This window comes from Aythya marila, assembly GCF_965140915.1.
Source record: "Aythya marila genome assembly, chromosome: 24".
NCBI lineage: Eukaryota > Metazoa > Chordata > Aves > Anseriformes > Anatidae > Aythya > Aythya marila.
The window spans coordinates 4,266,812-4,285,315 of NC_139065.1; the positions used below are offsets into that span (position 1 = coordinate 4,266,812).

The 18,504-nt window shown below is 45.8% G+C and overlaps 2 protein-coding genes across 5 annotated transcripts; both read right to left on the reverse strand.

Moving 5' to 3' along the window:
* Positions 1 to 3,568: 3,568 nt before the first annotated feature.
* Positions 3,569 to 4,415, reverse strand: TMEM81 (transmembrane protein 81; the record flags this gene model as incomplete). The annotated part of the gene is made up of 1 exon (XM_082778382.1): positions 3,569 to 4,415. The coding sequence occupies exon 1, from the start codon at positions 4,370 to 4,372 to the stop codon at positions 3,569 to 3,571; it is 804 nt and encodes a 267-aa protein (XP_082634508.1). The 5' UTR covers positions 4,373 to 4,415.
* A 1,165-nt stretch (positions 4,416 to 5,580) lies between these two features.
* Positions 5,581 to 17,532, reverse strand: RBBP5 (RB binding protein 5, histone lysine methyltransferase complex subunit). Of its 4 annotated transcripts, none has more exons than XM_082778654.1 (14): positions 17,344 to 17,532; positions 16,722 to 16,747; positions 16,461 to 16,633; positions 15,876 to 16,016; positions 15,287 to 15,449; positions 14,710 to 14,819; positions 14,431 to 14,550; positions 14,006 to 14,159; positions 13,824 to 13,895; positions 13,167 to 13,284; positions 12,502 to 12,571; positions 11,602 to 11,831; positions 11,242 to 11,319; positions 5,581 to 7,770 (listed from the first exon to the last, which is right to left on the reverse strand). In XM_082778654.1, the coding sequence occupies exons 1-14, from the start codon at positions 17,360 to 17,362 to the stop codon at positions 7,745 to 7,747; spliced, it is 1,500 nt and encodes a 499-aa protein (XP_082634780.1). In that variant the 5' UTR covers positions 17,363 to 17,532; the 3' UTR covers positions 5,581 to 7,744. The 4 variants fall into 4 exon arrangements, with proteins under 4 accessions (XP_082634780.1, XP_082634779.1, XP_082634778.1 ...); XM_082778653.1 differs by having other exon boundaries at positions 5,581 to 7,773; XM_082778652.1 differs by having other exon boundaries at positions 11,125 to 11,319.
* Positions 17,533 to 18,504: the final 972 nt, after the last annotated feature.

An 18,504-nucleotide genomic window follows, 5' to 3' on the forward strand; every position in this document is an offset into this window, starting at 1 on the left:
CTCTGCATTTCTAAAACACAGCTGCCCACAGGAGCAAGCCCTGCATTTGCATTACAAAGCACAAGGAGACCCTTCCAGATGGGTCAGCCTCTCTTTGTTGGTTTTAACCATCAGCTCCCAAACCCAGCACAAGCCTGTTCCTGCTAGCAGGGGGTTCTTCAGCACAGAGGGGTCCCCACAGCCTCCTCTCTCCTACCACGAGCATCCCCAGCTTACAAAGTTGTTACCCATTTCTTCCTATTTCGCGAGCAAACAGAGCACTCTAAATCCTGTGCACAGAAGGTGCCTGCTGCAGTTTTTATTAACTGTTTGTGTTCTTGCCCAGCTCTATTTAAAAGGGTGCAAGGGTCCCTTTGCATATCTAGGGCTGTGCACCGTGGGCACCCACCACCAGGAAAGCCATCGACAGAGAGATCCGGGCTGGATGAGCGCAGCCAGGCACACAGCAGGCTCCCCAGGGCGCCTGAGGCATGAGTGCACAGTGGGCAGCTTGCTGCTGCTGCTGCTTTGTACAGGTTTGGGAAAGAGAATTCCTTGGGGGTGAGAAGACGAGGCACCGAGAAGAGCCAAAATCCAGGTTTCACTTGTTAGAGCCAGCTCAAAGGGCGGTGTTAAATCTGGGCAAGAGGCTGAGTCAACGCGTTTCACCCTGCTTAGAAGCAGCTTGCCATGATTTTACTTCAGCTGATAAGAAATACATTTTAGGATAAAAGAAACAGTTTAACCTACAGCAGGTATCAACAGGGAAGTTTAACGGCAAATCAGTGCAAATCGTGGAGTTTGCTGTAATATTTTTTTCACGTTGATCTTATGAGCACGCTTGAGATACAAAGATACGATTTCAGCTCTTATCCCCGCAGCAGAAAGAGGAAGCCAGTAAAAGCCCAACACCATGGACCTGGTCCCCAAATTAGGGAGATGTTGCTGAGCTTCGGAGCAGTGAATTCGGCAGGAGAACCACCAGCTTCGGGGATGGGGGAGCTCTGCCAGGGAGGAGGAATTCTGCATTGAAAACCATGAATTAGTGAGTATCGAACGGACTCGTTGCCATCTGCTGCCCTTCTAACCAGGTCAAAGGGAAAGACATCTCCAGAGCCAGCTCACAGGAGGTCCTAGAGATAGTCCAGAGCACTGGAGACCACGTTACACTGGAAATGTACCAAGAGAAGTCTGCCCAAAAGCTTCCCCAGACATCTGCAACCCAGGTGGACTTTGTGGCAGCAACGCCACAAGGAAGAGAAGTGCAGCAAATCATGTTTAAATCCCTGCCTAGATGGACATCTACGAGTTACTGGAGATAAGGAAACACCCCCTAAAAAGCAGCAATTCCAAGGCATGCAAAGCACAGCATCAGCCCACGCTCCTCCAAGCTGCGTTTCGAACAGCAGCAGCTACTGAGCTTAAAGCAGCCTGAGCCAGCTCCTGTCTAGGTCCTGGTTCTGTGCTTTGGCCATTCAATGAAAAAACTATTAAAAAAACCTATACACCTAACCCTCACCATGCCCAGCACAGCCCCAGCCCCTCTCACTGCCCGGGGAGGAACCTGGGCATCTGTTTAGTTTCCCTGCAGGGCTTTTTTTCACTACGTGCCCACCACCAGCCACCCCTGATGGCCCAAAACAAGCTTAGAGCTCCTTGTCAGGCGCATTGCCACAGCTTGCTGCAGGACACGGCTGCTGCAGAGCTCCTCGGCCACCCGGCTGGAGCATCAGCAAAAGCAGAGAAAGCCCAGAGGCAAAGCAGGGCTAACGGGAACAGACGGAGGCTGCTGCACGAAGGCAGCGAGCGGTCCTCGCAGAAGCAACACAAGAATGCTAAAAGACAGGGCCTGGAGAGGCACAGAAGGTGGAAGCAGGCTGACCACAGATGAGGACACCCACAGCGAGCTCGAGACTGGGAAATCCTGGAGTAGGGCTCAGAGGAAGCAGCGTGTGCTTCTGGTGAAGGACCAGAAGCAGAGGAAGGAGTTGCAGAGCCAGAAGGAAGAGCGGAGTGAGGACAAAGCCAGCGCTGAGCACAGAAGAAACCAGAAGAAGGGGACCACGCATCTTCCCAAGGGCTCCCACGTGCCCCCCAGAGCCAGGCTGCTAGGAAAAGAGGCACCTCCTGTCCCTGCTGAACGGCTCCCTTCACGTTTACAGACTTCTGCAGCGCCTGTGCCCACCAAAGTCCTCCCACAGAAGCAGGGAGCTTGGCAGAGCTACAAACTGAGAACTCCAGCCCGATCGTGGGCTTGCTTCTCCGCTCAGACACAGCCAGGCAGCCCCGTGCTCTACAGCTCATTGTCTCAATAAACTTATTAGCTACTTAATCATACATGAAGACTTGGCTCGCTGCATTTCAGTTTTTGTTCCTTACGCAGGAGGCTCTGCAAACAAGGCATTTCCTTGTATACCCAACTCTTTCTACATTAAAGCATTTTTTTGTTCTGGCAGAAAGAAAAAAACCAGTACGCTTTGATCTTAAATATTAGAGCTGTATCATTATTTTCCACAGAATTGGAGGTACTACGCATTCCTGTACCTCAGCTCATGGAAAAAAGGAAATGGACTTGGTAAATATAGTTGTTTACTCTAAAATTGAGGCAGAAACTAGAAGGAGAAGGCACTTAATAGGTCCCTCTGTGGATTCTGCGACCAAGGGGGAACCAGTACTCCCTACTGAGTTGCTGCATGTTTTATACTTATTAGTCACCAGGACAAATGAAAGATCCACAAGCCCACTGAACTCTTCCCTCTCCTCCCCCTTTAAAGATTTTTAGGAGTGAGCTCAGCTCGGAGCTGTAATTAAAAACACCCTGTTACGTTCCCAAGCAGCCGTGCTCAAACTGAAGATTGGCTTCTGCTTCCTACTGCTCCCTGCCTCGCTGTTCTGAACTACAAAGGAGAGTGGAAGCTCCCAGCTCTCACTTGAAACTTGCTTCCTGAGCTCCGGCGGTGGGAGACAAACATCTGTAGAGGCAGCAGGCAGCGGTGGCTCACCTCGTCCCTGCACACCCAGCTCCCGAGGATGGAGTGCTTGGGTTTGATGGGGACAGCAGGCAGCCTGGAAACCACGTTTCTGAGCCCAGCTGCTGCACCCTCGCTTCTTTGTGCCTCTTGCTGGAGAACACCACCTACCAAAAGCAGCCATCTGGGTCAGCCCGCATGGCCACAGCTCTGGGCAAGGCAGAAGAAACAACAAGGCAGAAGCAGGATTCCAAGTTATCAGCTATAAAACAAACAAAGAAAGCAACTGGAGGTAAAATAAAGGCTGGTTAGAGGAGTGTCGGGCAGTTTTCTGTGGCTCAGTGCCCTCTTAACTTCTGTCTGGACCATTGCAGGGGTAAAGAACATCAGCCACCCTTTCACACCATGCAGGGAACAAGAGCCTTGCCCCACCTGGAGACACTGCCTGCACTCCACCACTAAGACCCACGCTCCGGTGCTAACTTACCAATTCTTTCATTAAGCTTCTCAGTCTGGTAACAGACAAACTGCCAAATTAACAAACCTCACCACGAAATGCTGCGTCGATACTAATATTGCTAGATTTATTATAATAAACAAGACAGAGAACAGCAATTGCCTTAAAACTCAGGTTGTGTCTCTGCATCACTTCTCCTCAAAGTCTTCTGCAAGGAGCGGAGAGCCACTCTCAGCAAGACAACTCCTATCACTCCGCTTCCAATTCCTACCAGGGATGTATAAAATGATTTTCTTTGCCAGTGCTGCTGCACTTCTGTGCTGGTGTTGTTTCCTTTGATTCCTTCCACCTCATTCGCTGCTAGCTGCTGCTCGTGAGTCAAGGACTTCTGGAAGTTCAGATCCACAAAGTCCTTTCGGATCACTCTCACCCCAAAGTAGACTCTCTTGATGACCCTGAACGTCTTCAGCATCCGCACATCGCAGCGGTACGTCCCCGCGTCCGACTCCCTGGTGGGGGAAAACTGCACGACAAAACCGTGGTTTTTGAAAGGTACAAAGAGGACATCGTTCATGGTGATGAGCCCTGGGGCGAGCCTCCACGTGTAGGTATAGGCTCGGCTAACGAACTCGACCGTGTCCGAGCTCAGGCAGCTGAAGTTGAACGGTTTGCCCACCGGGACGGTGAAATGGAGCAAACCACAGCCCCAGGTGGTGAGGCAGGGGGACCTGCGCATGGTGCAGTTCCTCCTCTCCCCGGCCGGGGTGATCTCGCACATCTCCTCCAGCTTGAAGCCCAGCCCGCAGGTGACGCTGCAGGACGTGGCGTTCACGGCGACTTTAGCGACCACCGACTTCAGCTCTGCCGGGATGGTGACTCTTTGAAAGGAGACCGCCAGTGGAAGGTAGAAAGCACAAGATAACACCCCAAGGGTGCACCAGCTCCCTAAGGTCTTCATGGCAGTCATCAGTCAGATGTGCTACTCTGAAGCCGCCCAAATTCAGCAGTAAAAAAATAATGATAATAAAATAAATCACTCTCTGTAAGCCTCCGTACTCAGTATTTCTGAAGTGCCACCAGCATCACCTTTAAGACCTAATCCTTCCATTAGAAGAAATCCTCTAACGAGACAAGCTCGAAGTGTAACACTGCTGAAGGTGCAGCACATCGCTGTGTCGGTCAGAATGAATCTAAGTTCTGGTTCTCGTAATGGAGCAGCAGAACGTTTAAATTCACCTTATCCGGCAACTGGGATCTATTTGACAATTTAAAAAAGATGAAGTCCTCCCTCCTTAAGATTTTATGTGCTATTTTAATGAATTGCCACTCTATTGTTCCAGTTTAATTTTCTTATGAAGCTATAAAACAACAGAAGTACTCATTACTGGAACTTTTAAAAGAGCACTATTCAGTGTGAGGAAATCATGACTTAGGTAGCACCTGTGGTTTTATCACATATGCCTATCCCAAAAATCCAAGGCAATGCCCAAGCGACCAAGACCACGAAAACAAGATTTTGACTTCACTGCCATCACACTACCCAGGGATCAAAGGCCAGGTGAACAGGGCTGTATCACCGATGCCCTTCATCTCTACACAGGGCTCAGCAAAGCAATTCCGTGAGCTCACGTTCCCAGGTGACGATGTCACAGACGAGCTCTGCTTGGGATTCAACAGCACTGACCTCCGGGGATCTCCTGAGCCCCATCCGCTGGTCACGTACAGCCACTGACTCCAAAGAGCAGTCTCGGAGCCAAGATCTCCACATTCAATCTATGGATTTGTAAAACTGAAATCCCTTGTATGCTGTCATAGCTAGAGAGTGCACAAAGAGGAAACATCCCAACATAACTCACCAAGTGTTCAAGCATCCCAAAAGAATAATGCACTACTAAAGTTCTCCTTGAAAAAAAGAAGTCGAAGTTGTTTCTTTCGATGCAGTAATGAAGCTATGGTCAAGTCAGTTCAATAATCAATTGCCTCTCTACCAGCAATTGAATTATGGATTACAGGAAGGGCTAGATTGCCTTGTTCTTAAACAGCTTTGCTAATGAATATCCTTGCTTCTTTTTCTAAGACCCCTTAATTTATTAAAATGATAACTTTTGAAGATCTAATCCAGTTATATTTCACATCCCGGCTACACGCAGCTCACTTTGTGCTCAGCCCCCCTTTCAGTACAGCTGTCTCATGTGCACTCAGGTGCACAGCGCTTTTTATTACATTAGAGATTTACTACTGCAACCAAATGCCCCATTAAAGAAAAAAAAAAAAGAAAAACTAAATTGAAACAAAAGGAACACAACACACCAGCTGTGGTGAAGGTACAATACATCTGCATTTGCACCAGAGCTGTGCTGTGGGATTCCCAGCCACTGTCACAATATAAATGATCATGAAGCATGGAGAAGCCAAGACTTAACCATTGACTTTAGGAAATAAAACATACATCTTTATTTACAGACACAAAAACTAACATCACTATGTGCTACCAGCAAGCCAGTATCTGACAAGTACTGTACAAAACTACGCATACCAAAAAATAAAATAGAAGATGGAAGAAGATAAACCAAGGACATATACACTGTACAAAGAAGTTTTTAACAGAAATGAAGGCTGGAGTCTGTGGCAAATAATAGGTTTTAAAATAATCTAGAGAACCATTGCCTATGCATCTTTGAAAGCTTGTGAGCTCAGCCACGCCACATACGGGTGGATTTGACATGACAGCGTTCTAGAAAAGATGTGAATCGTACTATAAGCAGAAAGAACAAAGAAAATTAATACTGTACACGTGGGAACAAATTTCATTAAGCAGACCACTGTACCAAAGCCGGAAATGAAAATACCAGTTTTAAAAAATCCTTCCGATTTAAAATGCCTCCTCTCTTCCCATGCTCGTATCTCACGCTATTACTGCACACTTCCGACCATAAATTAACACATCTCTTTATTACTCCTCTTCTTGGCTTTTAATGTCTGCAGTGTACTTTGAAAATTTAAATACATAGAGATATCTCAATAATTACATCTAGGGAAAAAAAAATGAAGTAATTGCATAGGAACCGTCAAAGTCACTACAAAACAAGGGGCATTAGGAATGAAAACTTTCTTTTAGCAAGCTGTTGGTCTAGTGCAGAAGGATCAGGCTGTAGGTACTGGATAGAGAAAGTGTCTCTTGCCATTCCCACAAAGAAAATACTACAAATGTCATTAAGAAATAAAAGGTTGAAGTACAGCTGGGAAGAAGCTCCGAGCATTCATCGTTTTTCTATTCTTGATCCAGAAATAGAAGAGAAATAAAACAAAAGATTGCTTTTAAAAATTCAAGTTCCATATGTTTTGTTTTTCATACGATCACATTGTTATTCATTTCATCTTTACGTCTTGGAAGGATTACTGAAAAAATACAGTTGCAGTTAGGATAAATATTGGCTCTGCTTCTTCTGTAACTGCTAGTATACACCAGCAAAGGAGGAAACCGATTGTTTCTGGTAGTACATCTTAAAGGAAAGAAACAGAATAAAAACATTTGCAAGGACGGAAAGAAACTGCCAACACAGCTCTTCATATTACAGTCTAGATGAAAGCATATAAACTGAGTATTTTATCTGCAGCTACTTTCCTTTTTTCCTTTTCCCAGAAGCAGAGTCATCCTTCATGTCTAAAATATCCACTCTATGAAGATTCATTTTTTGTGGACTTCAGAGGGTGTCTTGATTCTTCACTTTATGTCTCTATCCACTTGAGATGAAATCAAACTTGGCACATAATCAGTAGCAGTGTTTCACTAAGCATGTCAGCACAGAAGACATCGCACTGAACTAACAGAAAAGCTAGGAAGGTAGTGCAGCTAGCAGAGAAGGACCTACAGCTCGCTGAAATGAGAATGAACAGCAGAGAAAGAGAAGTCTGTAGGATGCAAAGCCATATGGTATCAGGAATAAACACCATACACTTCAGGTATTCTTCAATCCAGGAACAAAAGAAATTACTTTTTTAAAAAAAAGGTGGACAAGCTCTGGAGTGGCAACGTGTTGGGTACCAGCTCAGTTGAGAAATAGTGATATATGACAACACAAAGGCAGTCCAATTAAGTCTCTTTGCAAATCGCATGACCTGAGAGTCAGCATCTTACACTGTTCGATGAAGAGGCAATTAAGGAAGAATGAAGGCCATTTCCTCTTCAATATTCATTTCTTATAAAAGTCACTCCCTGAATCCATGAACAATCAGGTTGCTGCATTATAGTCAGTCCATTCTGACCGAGCATTTCATCTATTTTCCATATTATGGTGCCAATACAGGAAAGAACAGGGGAAGATAAGGAAGAATGTCTTCATAGCAATTCTGAGATTGCACCACCTGCTAAAGAGATCAAAGACAGGTGAAAAATAAATCATCAGGCTCAAACAGATGTGACCAGAAACCAGAGACCACCAAATGTTGCAAGCATTTCCAGACAAAAACAACAAAAAAAAAGAGAATAGGACTTTCTAGATAAAGCTATTCTTTCCAGAATTAGATATAATCAACAAGACAGTACCTATGACAAATTGAGATCTTCGGTATTTCTGCATTTGAGATCACATGCATAGGCATGGACAAGGTGGCTAAGAACCTCTGAGCTTTTATTCCACAGAGGCACAAGCAAACTTACCTGGTAGAAAATTTTTGGATTCATCAATCCCAAAATCTCAAAGCAGAAACCCAACTGAAATGAACGTTTTACCCAATTTGGGGTTATATCAGAATGCTGCACGATTTTGTTCCAAGACCATAAAATAGATCAAGCTTCCCAGTTTGTCTTTACTGAAATCTGATTTTGACACATCTGCTTTAACACTAGGACATTTACTGCCAGGCTGCACAGCCCAGCCACAGAGACAGCCTGCAGCAGGCTCCAGGTCCCAGCCACGCAGCTTGCAGAAGACACTGTATTACGGCAATTCAGACAACAGCTGCCAGAGAAAAACTGCTCATTGAGAGGCTGGTTTAGGGACCGATCACTTCCATCAGAAAGCAACAGCACAAGGAACTAGCGGAACTGACAGCTTCATGCAAGAGACCCAGAGAAGCCAGTCTGGCTCCAGCACTGCAAGCAGAAGGCCACTTCAGTTTGCAAGCACGCATTTGCAAGTGGTGAAACATCAGCAGACATAAGAAAAATTAGCTGCCCAAAACAGAAGTTATAAGCACAAGCCAAAAAGAGAACAAAGGAAGACAGACATGAACTTCATGAGAATATGACTGAGCTTTGATCCAAGTGATGTTGTGTTTTGTTTTGTTTTGTTTTTTTCAGTGGACTGTTACTTTCATCACACAACTCACACAGATGTTTCCAATACTAATTGGTGGGACCTACTGCACGACCTGTTTGGTCAATGGTACTGTACAAGGGAGCACAATAACAGATGCTACTGAGAGAGAAGTCCACCACAGCAATACTGATTATTTGCTATGATTTTTTGCATCCGAAGCTCAGCAGCAATAACAAGTGAAAGTGCACAGTTGTCTCTTAAAGCAAGTCAGACTGTAAGTATTGCACAGAAAACTATAAGCAAAGCCACACAAAAATCCTCCCAAATATGATTTCCAATTATGTGCAAAAAACACACAGGTGCCTGTCCAGAATCTTGCTTCATTTGAAACATGTTAGAGGCAATGGGAGTATTTTCCTACAGCTCTGTAGAGCAGATTGATGCAACAACGATTACAAGCTGCCAAGAAGAAAGCACACTGAGATCTGTCTACAATGACAGACCAAGCAAATTAGTAAAGAGTGATAAGAAAGTCACAGAAACGTACACCTTGGGGAAAAAAAAAAGGGAAAAACATACCTGCTATTTAAACCATTTCTCTGAAAGTGATTACACACGGTTCTCTGAAGTGCTTACACAGTTACTTAAAAATGTACAAGTTAAGATACTCAGCTTTGTTTGTTTGTTTTTTGAAACAATTAACCACTGAAATTTGTTTGGGAAGCCACACTGTTAAGTTTCCAGTGCATAATCCTCTCTCTCTTTTATGTCCTTTTGCATGTGGCCATGTTAATTAGCAGCGTGATAAAAGAAAGCAATCAACAGGCTTGCTGATGAAGGGTTATACTCATCTGGTCTTCAGACTAGTCTTGTGCCATGCTGGGTGGACAACAGAGAAGTCAGGATGTTTAACAGATGCCAGCAGACATCTGAGAATCTGTATTGACCCAGACAACTCCTTGTGATTGTACTTCTAAGCACATTGGATTGCCCCTCATGACCTGAGAAATCGAGAGAGAACTGCCCTGCCTGGTAACCCTGACACTAGAAGCTAATCTGTGCTGCTCAGAAGGTCTAAGGATATTTTCAGCTATTTGTTTAATTTCTAGATTTTGTAAGGTGCATCGTGAGAAGATTAAATAGAAGCCCAGAAAACATTCACCATGTTTTGCCACTTATAGACAGGTTTCTTTTATCACATTCCCTTTTTCTGCATATAGCAGTTACCAGTACTGGAATAAGCAACATAACAGGAGCAGAGCAGGAAGGACAATGAGCAAGGTGGGTAACGTAGGACCAGCAGTGAGGGAAGGAAGGGGTTAAAAAACAAAAATCAAATCAACTCTGTGCAGTCTAAAATCCACAGCAGCAGCTGCTGAGTTCAAGGAAATGCAAAATTTGATATATCAATTATATCATATCTTTGAATCCATTTATGTATCAGCCCTACGTTCTCTGTGGGACGCGCATCATTTAATCCAAATGTGTACTTCCTTTGCTACACCTGAGTGAACTTTCCCCAAATATGCTCAAGTAGCAAATGAGACAGATGGGAAACACTGTCACCAGCTGGGCCCTAACGAAGGTGACTGCAAGGCTTGTTCTAGAGTAAGCAACCAACAAAACACAATTTTAAAAAAATGTGGAAAGAGCCAACAAAACCTGTCCTCTATTACAGCATCTGTGCTTTCTGGGATTTAACTAAGGCTATTGCATAGCTAGGTATAGAAAAATTTTATCTTAGGGTCCATTGATCAAACAGGCAATGCTCAGTCTTTTACTACACTCCTTTAAGCAACACTACACTTTGCCTAGTGGAAAGTCACAGGTGTGTATTTTGGCAGAAACCATAAACAACAATATTCTAGTTCAGATAGGAAATGGAAACCCCCAGTTACGAGGTCATTTAGCTGAGTCCTGGAGAAGAGGGAAATAAAACCTCTCCTAAGTCAACGGACAGTATTTCTAACCTTCAAAAAGTTTTTGATACCTGCTTCATTTCCTAGTTCTGATTACAGAACTTTTTTTGTTCATTACACCACTGATGGCACAAAACATCAATTTAAGCTTCTGAACCCTTCACTATATTCATTTTTGCTGTCAAAACCTACCCAGCCAAACTGAGTACAGTTATTGCAAATGTAAGAACTGAAAAAAGTTAATAACTAAATGACTAAAGTCAGAGACACTTTACTTTTGAAATAGTGCTCCATCTCTATCAAAAACCCTACACGTGCTTTACATTATGCAACACCACATGCACGGATATCAGTTTTACTAAAACTATCAAAAGCCCTTCTGCAAAAAAAAGTGTAAAATTTTGCCTATCCTTGACAGCAGCTAAACATTTAGTGAGCAGGTGCCATTTGGGAAGATAAAATGCTATGACTATATTAAGTCAGGGTCTGTACAAAGCAAGGCCACCAAGCAAGCAACGACGCTCACACTGGGTCCTTACCTGTCAAAGGCTGTCCCAGCTCCGCCTGCACTTTACCCTTCGCTGCTCCTTCCAGAGGTAAAGCACCTCTGTCCCCTTTGTAGAGTTTCGGTTTAAATGGAGAATCTTTGTCTTTACCTTTTGATCCTTTAGGCCTGCCTGCTTGCTTCTTCTTGGATTTACCATCTCCCTTCACACCCAGCAGCGGATGGACTTCTGTGGAAAGCAATGTGTTACCAAGAGGAGTCATCATTAGGACACTGAAATCAGACGTTAAATACAAACAACATTAAAAACTAGTTTCAGGATGCCTGTTCTCATTTCTAGTTTGCAAAACGCCAGCAAACTTTGTAAGTAGGTGGCCATTAATCATTGTTGTGAGAAGTAACTTCACAGAAAAGAAAATCAATGAGTGACCACCTAGTATTCTGACTAGGCAAAGCTAAAATCTATGTCAGATGCAAAATAGGCACTAAAACAATGGCAGCTTCTAATCACCATCATTAGGTACTCCTTGTAGTTCAATGTTGGTGGTTTTGGGCTTCTTCTTTGGTGCCTGAGGTCCATCGGAGGAGGACTGTCTCTTCTTCTCAGAACCTATTCCCTCATCGCTTAAAGAACTCTGAACAGCATCAGGGGGGGGCCCATAGGGGTTTTCTTCTGGATCTTCCACTTCAGGAGCAATGGGTAAGTAAAGCAGAGCCTTGGAGTCCTCCAGTTCTTCATCACTATGAAAGAAAAAAGTAGGCTGCCTTTTAAAATTAATGATCTTTGACATCTTCTCATTCACAAATCAAGCCCTGTCTCGGCAGGGAGCAGTCAGACAGCCACGCTGTGTAGTTGACCAAGGCATTCAGCAGCTTAAGAACTCTGTACAAATAGATATTTGATACCTTAACCAAAGACATTAAGGAGGAACATGGAAATGCTGTGAAGACAAGGCTTGTCATTCTTGGAGGGAGTGCATGCCACACGAGTGTCACAGTCATAGACTGCCTGGTTTCCTGTGCAAGACTGATGGTGATTAACAGGGGACTCCGGGACAGCAAACAGAAAAAAGACAACTCTTGACTGTCAGAGATGCACTCAGTATTAAAAAAAAAAATGAAGAACAAAGGAACACGGTTCATCTTGGTCTTATTTCTTTCATCTTCCTCACCCAGAACAATTAACAACTGAAGCCTACACCTTGTTTGTGCTGTAACTACATGAAATGTAGCAATCCATCCAAAGATGCAGCTTAGTCTCTGCAAAGGGCTCTTTACACAAGTAACTCTTTCTATCTGATACAGGAAAGACACAGAAAATGCAAGTATGTGAGGAGGGCTGTTATACTATACAGGGAATACATTAGTGCTACATTTTATATTCATGCTTTAAACAAAATTATTCTTTTACCTGCTACAGAAGGCAGCAATGGGATCTACACTAGTTACATCAACTTCTTCATCTTCTGCAGCATCAGCACCTAAGAATCAGGGGAAAAAAAGAATTAAAGATAACAACGAAAAGAACAAATTACTTAGAATTTGTTTTAATGCTTTGTTCCCACAAGCCAATGTTATGTTTTAATATTAGAAAGTCCTAGAGAAAGAGTAATCTAAAAGCGTGAAGTACTGCAAAGCCTGGTAACGAGGAGAGCTCTGCGGTGTACTGGGAAGAATCCTTAATTCTTTCTATAAGTTAGCCTTTTCCAGTACACAACTTTTTGGCACCACCAAGCGGCCAAGTTGTGCTGCTACTGATTCAAATTCAGCATCGCTTCTGGTGAGAGCAAGCCCACACACCCACGGGTCAAAGACTACTGCCTTCGACTGAAAACACAATGGAAAGGGGAGGCTTTGTTAAGCAAATATGGCACGGCAATTAGGAGGAATCACACTGATTGTCGATTTAGATACCTTCATTTATCCACTGCTGTTTGACATTTACTACCCACGTACACTACTGTGACCACTAGTTTTAATTTTTATTATGATCATACATTTGGACTACAAATGATTTGGTAACAACCAAACTGCTGACCACACCGTTGCTGCACAGGAACAAAGTTTAGGCATTACCTGTCTGTTCTGGTTCACTCTTATCTTCATCTTCAATGTCAAACTCAGACTCTCTCTCTTCATATTCTACATTCTCGTCCAGTTCTTTGAAGTCAGGTGCAAAGGCACTCCAGTTTTCCTACACCACAAATTCAAGATGAATTTTACTTTACGCAACAGCAACCACAGCGAGGACTCGTGCACTTACAATCTCATACCACATTAAAATCCCCCAAGCCATGTGCAACATCATGAAAGTCACAGCTCAATCATATGCCAGATAGGAACTGCATGAATCAGCTCCTACTGAAAATATGACCACACTCCTTCGATATGGCAATGTATGTCATTATCCCTAAAACCAAAGTCGTATGTTAATATTAACCACTGCAGTTTTGACACACACACACTCACTCAGACTTCCTATACTTAACACATACAGAAGGACACCGTCCCTGCACAAAATGTCCCTGTGACTTAGCACAAAGCTTAACTAGTTCCGCAATTGAAGTATACGCACATTCAACTCGATGGCAAACATCTTTCAAGTCAGGCAGGCGAAGCTAGGGAGCTTGCTGAACTGGGATTCAATAAAGGATTTCAACATGCAAATATTCAGTCTGCTAGGATGGAAACCAACCAAGGAATTCTCTTAAGGAAATAACCTGAAATGCTTACCACTTGATTCTGAGCCCATATGGATACAACGCCACTGGAAATGGAAGCTATGATCGGCCGGACAGGATGCCACTAGGTTGATGTGAAAGAGAAAAGAGGAGGAGCTTAACTGGTGAACAGAACTAAGAAAGCTTAGTTTGCAAAATAACAAGAAACTCAGCACTAGTGGGCAGTGTTCTTACTGCTACATCCAAGAGCAGCTCTCCTCTGGTCCCGTGGAGGATTTTCACCAGGTTTCCAATGCTTTTCTCCCAAATGTATAGAGCATGCTGTCGTGCTGAACCTGCTACTATATATTCGCCATCACCAGAGAAACAACACTTCTTCCATGGGGTCCTACATACAAAAGAAAAAATTCAAAGTAGGCAATTAAATAACAGCACAATACAGAAGACTGTTCTCCAGACCAAGACCTTATATCCTCCCATCCACAAATAATATTTACATTTCACATCAAATTGTGACTCACAGGATTCAAATAAACACACCTGTCCATTACACCAAACAAAATACTGAGTTACCCTTTGTGCAGTTGCTCCCATTAGTACAGAACACACAAAACACAACCTTTTCAAGACAGGCTTTCACTCATTCTGCTGCCTCTTACCTGTTCACTAAATCCTGCAGCTTCTGCATCGGCTCAGGCTCCCCATCTCGTCCACAGGTTAAAATTTCACGGCCATCGTACACCCTGATTATCCTGTCAGCTGTGTTTATCAAAAAGCAGCTGTAGGAAAGATTACATAGAATATGCATTGCATTAAAAAAAAAAAGAAAATAAAGAGTCAGAATATGTTGCATGATGTAATTGTGGCAATTCTTAAGGCCTTGTATAGTCAGTAGCTTTCAGCTCATCTTTAAAGATACCACTTGATAAATAACTCACCTTCCTTTCCGAGCAAATTCAATTGATTTAATAGCTGTAGTGTTGCTGGTGCCAGTTGTCACTCTGAAGGAAGCAACAAGATCCTGAGTGTCTGTTTTTAAGACCAAGATCTGAAGATGAAGGAAACAGAAGGCAATCAGTGTCCTCATTATGACTCACCCCACTTTCGGTACCTTTCACATCTGCTGCTAACCCTGAAAACAGGAGCCTCAGCAATCTACACAGGAATAGCTGGGGCTCTGCAGCTGTAGTTTTAGTTTCTACTATAGTTTCTGCGACACTTCTGCAACATTAACATTGGTTTATTTACACTGGAAAAGGATCCAACACATACAGTAAGACAACAGGAACACAAAGGCCTAACTCAAAGACTCTACAAAGATGCTACAGATCTTCAAAGATGAAATGTGACGGTGCAGATGATCGTGTCAACACCATATCGAATTATTCAAGACACATTGAGGAAGCCTTACTTGTACATTAAAGCAAAGAACACAACCTAGAGACATCAAGCACCTTGAAAAAGACAGGAAATAATCTAAGCTACTGCACCCAGTGCCTCTTGCTACAGTCTCACCTTCCCCTTGGCATTGCCCGTATAAATGTATTCCCCTCGCCTGTCAAAGGAGGCCACTACGTTGAGATCAGAATCGTCATCCACAGGCAGAACAACATGCTTGGAGTCTGACAGCGTGAGCATCACCGGCGCAGACTTCATGGGACAAACCAGAACTCTGTTTCTGCAAAGCAGAAAAGGAAGAGTTAATGGTTTGTTCTCCAAAACAGTTCTCACATTTAGAAGTATAAAAAAAAATCTCAATCTATGTTGAGCTACTTAGAATACATTTTCTCTAGTCTTACACTGCAAAATGACATTGAACTGGTATCTTCTTTCATTTCATTTCTTTCTTTGGAAGATTCTTTAAGTTTATAAAGTTAACTTATAAACTAGACATTTCTATGCACAGTTTTAAGAATCATTCTCACGTTTACTCTACTGCCTTCCTGATACTTTCATAATAAAAAGAGCCACAACAAATCCAATCACGTAAAGAAGACATGCTGAAAGCACTTACTTTGCAAAACACAGTGAAATATTTTAATAACTATTAATTTTAGCCAAAGGAGAGCATTCAAACTTTTTTTTTCTTTTCCACAGGACTTACTGGTCTCGAGGGTGGTACTGAACTTTCAAGATAGGCGAAGGAAACCGAAATCTCTGGTCACAGTCTCCAGAGAGCACATCCCACTGTGACACGATGTTGTCGGTTGAAGCACTCACTAATTTGTGACCATCTCGACTCCAGCTACAGTGACAAGAATGAATTCAAGTACAAGTTACTTCTCAAATGCATACAATGTGTCCACCAATAGTCACTTAAAATTATCAGACCTAATTATTGGGTTCAGCTATAAAAACGTTACTGTGAAAAACAACTTCTGAACTCTAAACAACCCCAAACTCAGCAGACATACCATATTCTCACGCTATTTTAAAGGGATACATCCTAAAATGCAACTCTGTATCCCACAACGTTCTGTGTTTCAGTAGCTAACAGGAACAGCTGTCAAGAGCAGTCGGGCTCTGGCAGCACCTGGTCCCCAGCAAACACAGACACGGGCAAATTCTGACAAAAAGGAGAGCAGCCTCTCACACCTGGTGGCTCCTGAGGAAGTAGCTATTAGCTCAGAGAGCACTCAGCATGCAGTTACAGCATTCCTGGGGAAAAAAAACATCAGTCCTCTCTCACCACAAGGAGCAGACAGGGTGAATGTGGGCGCTGATGATCTTGGCGATGCCCCTGGTCAGGAAGTCCCAGATGACGATGCGCCCGTCGTTGCAGCCCACGGCGAGCAGCGTGCCCCAGCGGTTGAAGGTGCAGGTCAGGGCCATGCTGATGCAGTCCAGTGTGCCATCGGCCTCCTGCGGGGAACAGGGTCGGGGTCTGCCCGAAAACCACTGGCAGCGGGATGGGGACAGGGACAAGGGGTGTAGGAGAGGGGGTGCTTACCTCGGGGTAGTTCTGCCCGAAGGATTCTGCAACGAAATGCGAAGACAGCACCGGAGTTGGAAAGTCATTAGGGTTGGAGGAGCCCCCCAGGGTCACCTGCTCCAAGCACCCCCCACCACTGTCCCCACTGAGCCGTGTCCCCAAGCACCAGCCACAACCTCTCCTGGAGCCCCCCCAGGGACGGGGACTCCCCCACCTCCCTGGGCAACCCGTCCCAACGCCTGCCCGCTCTGTCTGAGCAGAAATGGCTCCTCATTGCCCACCTCAACCTCCCCTGGCACAGCTCCAGGCCGTTCCCTTTAGCCCTGTCCCTGGTTATCTGCGAGCAGAGGCCGACCCCCAGCTCCCCACCCCTCTCAGGGAGCTGCAGAGAGCCACGAGCCCTGCCCTGAGCCTCCCCCCCCCCAGCCCACCCCCCTCAACCCCCTCACAGGACCCCAGCCCCTCCGCCACCCCCCCTCAGCCCCCCCTATCCTCAAGCTGAGGGGCCCAGAGCCGCTCACGGGGCTCCACCACCCCCCTGACGCCCTCCCGGTACCGGCGGGGACCCCCTTGGCCTTCCGGGACCCCCCCGGCCCCGGGTCCCCCCCTCCCGGCCCGGCCCCGCCCCCCCCGGCCGCACCGAGCAGCTCCAGGTTCATCGCGGCGCCGTCCCGCTCCCTCCGTCCCCGTCCCCTAAGGACCCCTCCGGGGGCCTCCGCTCCTCGCCGCGCCGCCCACGCCGTTCGCCTGACGGCTCGCCGCTCCCTTCCTCCGCCGGATCCTCAGGTTCCTCTCCCTCCTTCTCCGCTCGGCTCCGGGAGGCTTCGACCGGAGGCAGCCGGGCGGCGGCGGCTCCGTTCCGCTCCGTTTGGCGGCGGCGGGGCGGGGGCGGCGCTCAGGCAGCGCGGCGGGCAGCCCGCTGGGGGAGCACGCACAAAGGTGCCGGGCGGGCGCCGAGGCCGCGGCCCGAAAGTTCCGGGGGGCGCCGCTGGCGGCTCAGGGCGGGGGTTGGGGGGGGGGGTGAAAGGCGCGGCTTCACCGCGGGTGTAGCAGCAGGAAATAAAAATTAAAAAATATTTAGTAAAAACACGACGGTTTCGGCCGGTCTGATGGTTATTGTGCTTTTTTTTTTTTTTTTTTTTTTCCCACACGCAGTCGGCTCGTTGCGTTTCCCTCACGTTTTCCTGTCCCCGTCAGGGGCGGGCCGCACAAACACAAAACAAAACGCGAAGTCAAATAAAACAAACACGAAATAAAACACAAAATAAAACGCAAAATGAAGGCCCGGCCCTGCTCCCGCCGCTGTCACGGCCCCAGGGAGCTGCGAGCCCCGAGCAGGGCCCTGGGACATGATGGGAGGGGGCGCTCCGCAGTGAGCCCTTAGGGGCAGTAATTAACCCTCCTAATTAAGGTGTTTGGGCCTTGGGGTCCTGCAGATGCGGTGCTACAACGCTGCCACGGCCCTCCCAGTACCACCCAGTGTCCCCAGCTCCCCCTGAGAGCCCCCCAGTGCCCCCCCACCCCATGCCCTCCCTCATTTATGGGGGTTTTCTCCCCGCTCACCTCTCCCCGCTTTGTGGCTGCAAGGGAAGGCTGAGCAGGGGGCTGGGGAATCCCAAATGTGGAGCCAGTCCCAGCACCTTTCCCTCTGTGCTTACACCTGGCTCCTGCCTCCTCACCCACCTGGAGCTGTACACCTCACAGTCACTTTTGTAAACACAGCGGTTTTGTTATATTTTCCCCCAAATCTTCAGCCTGAGCTCCCCTTTAAGCAGGGCAGGCCCCCAGGCAGGGAGTTACT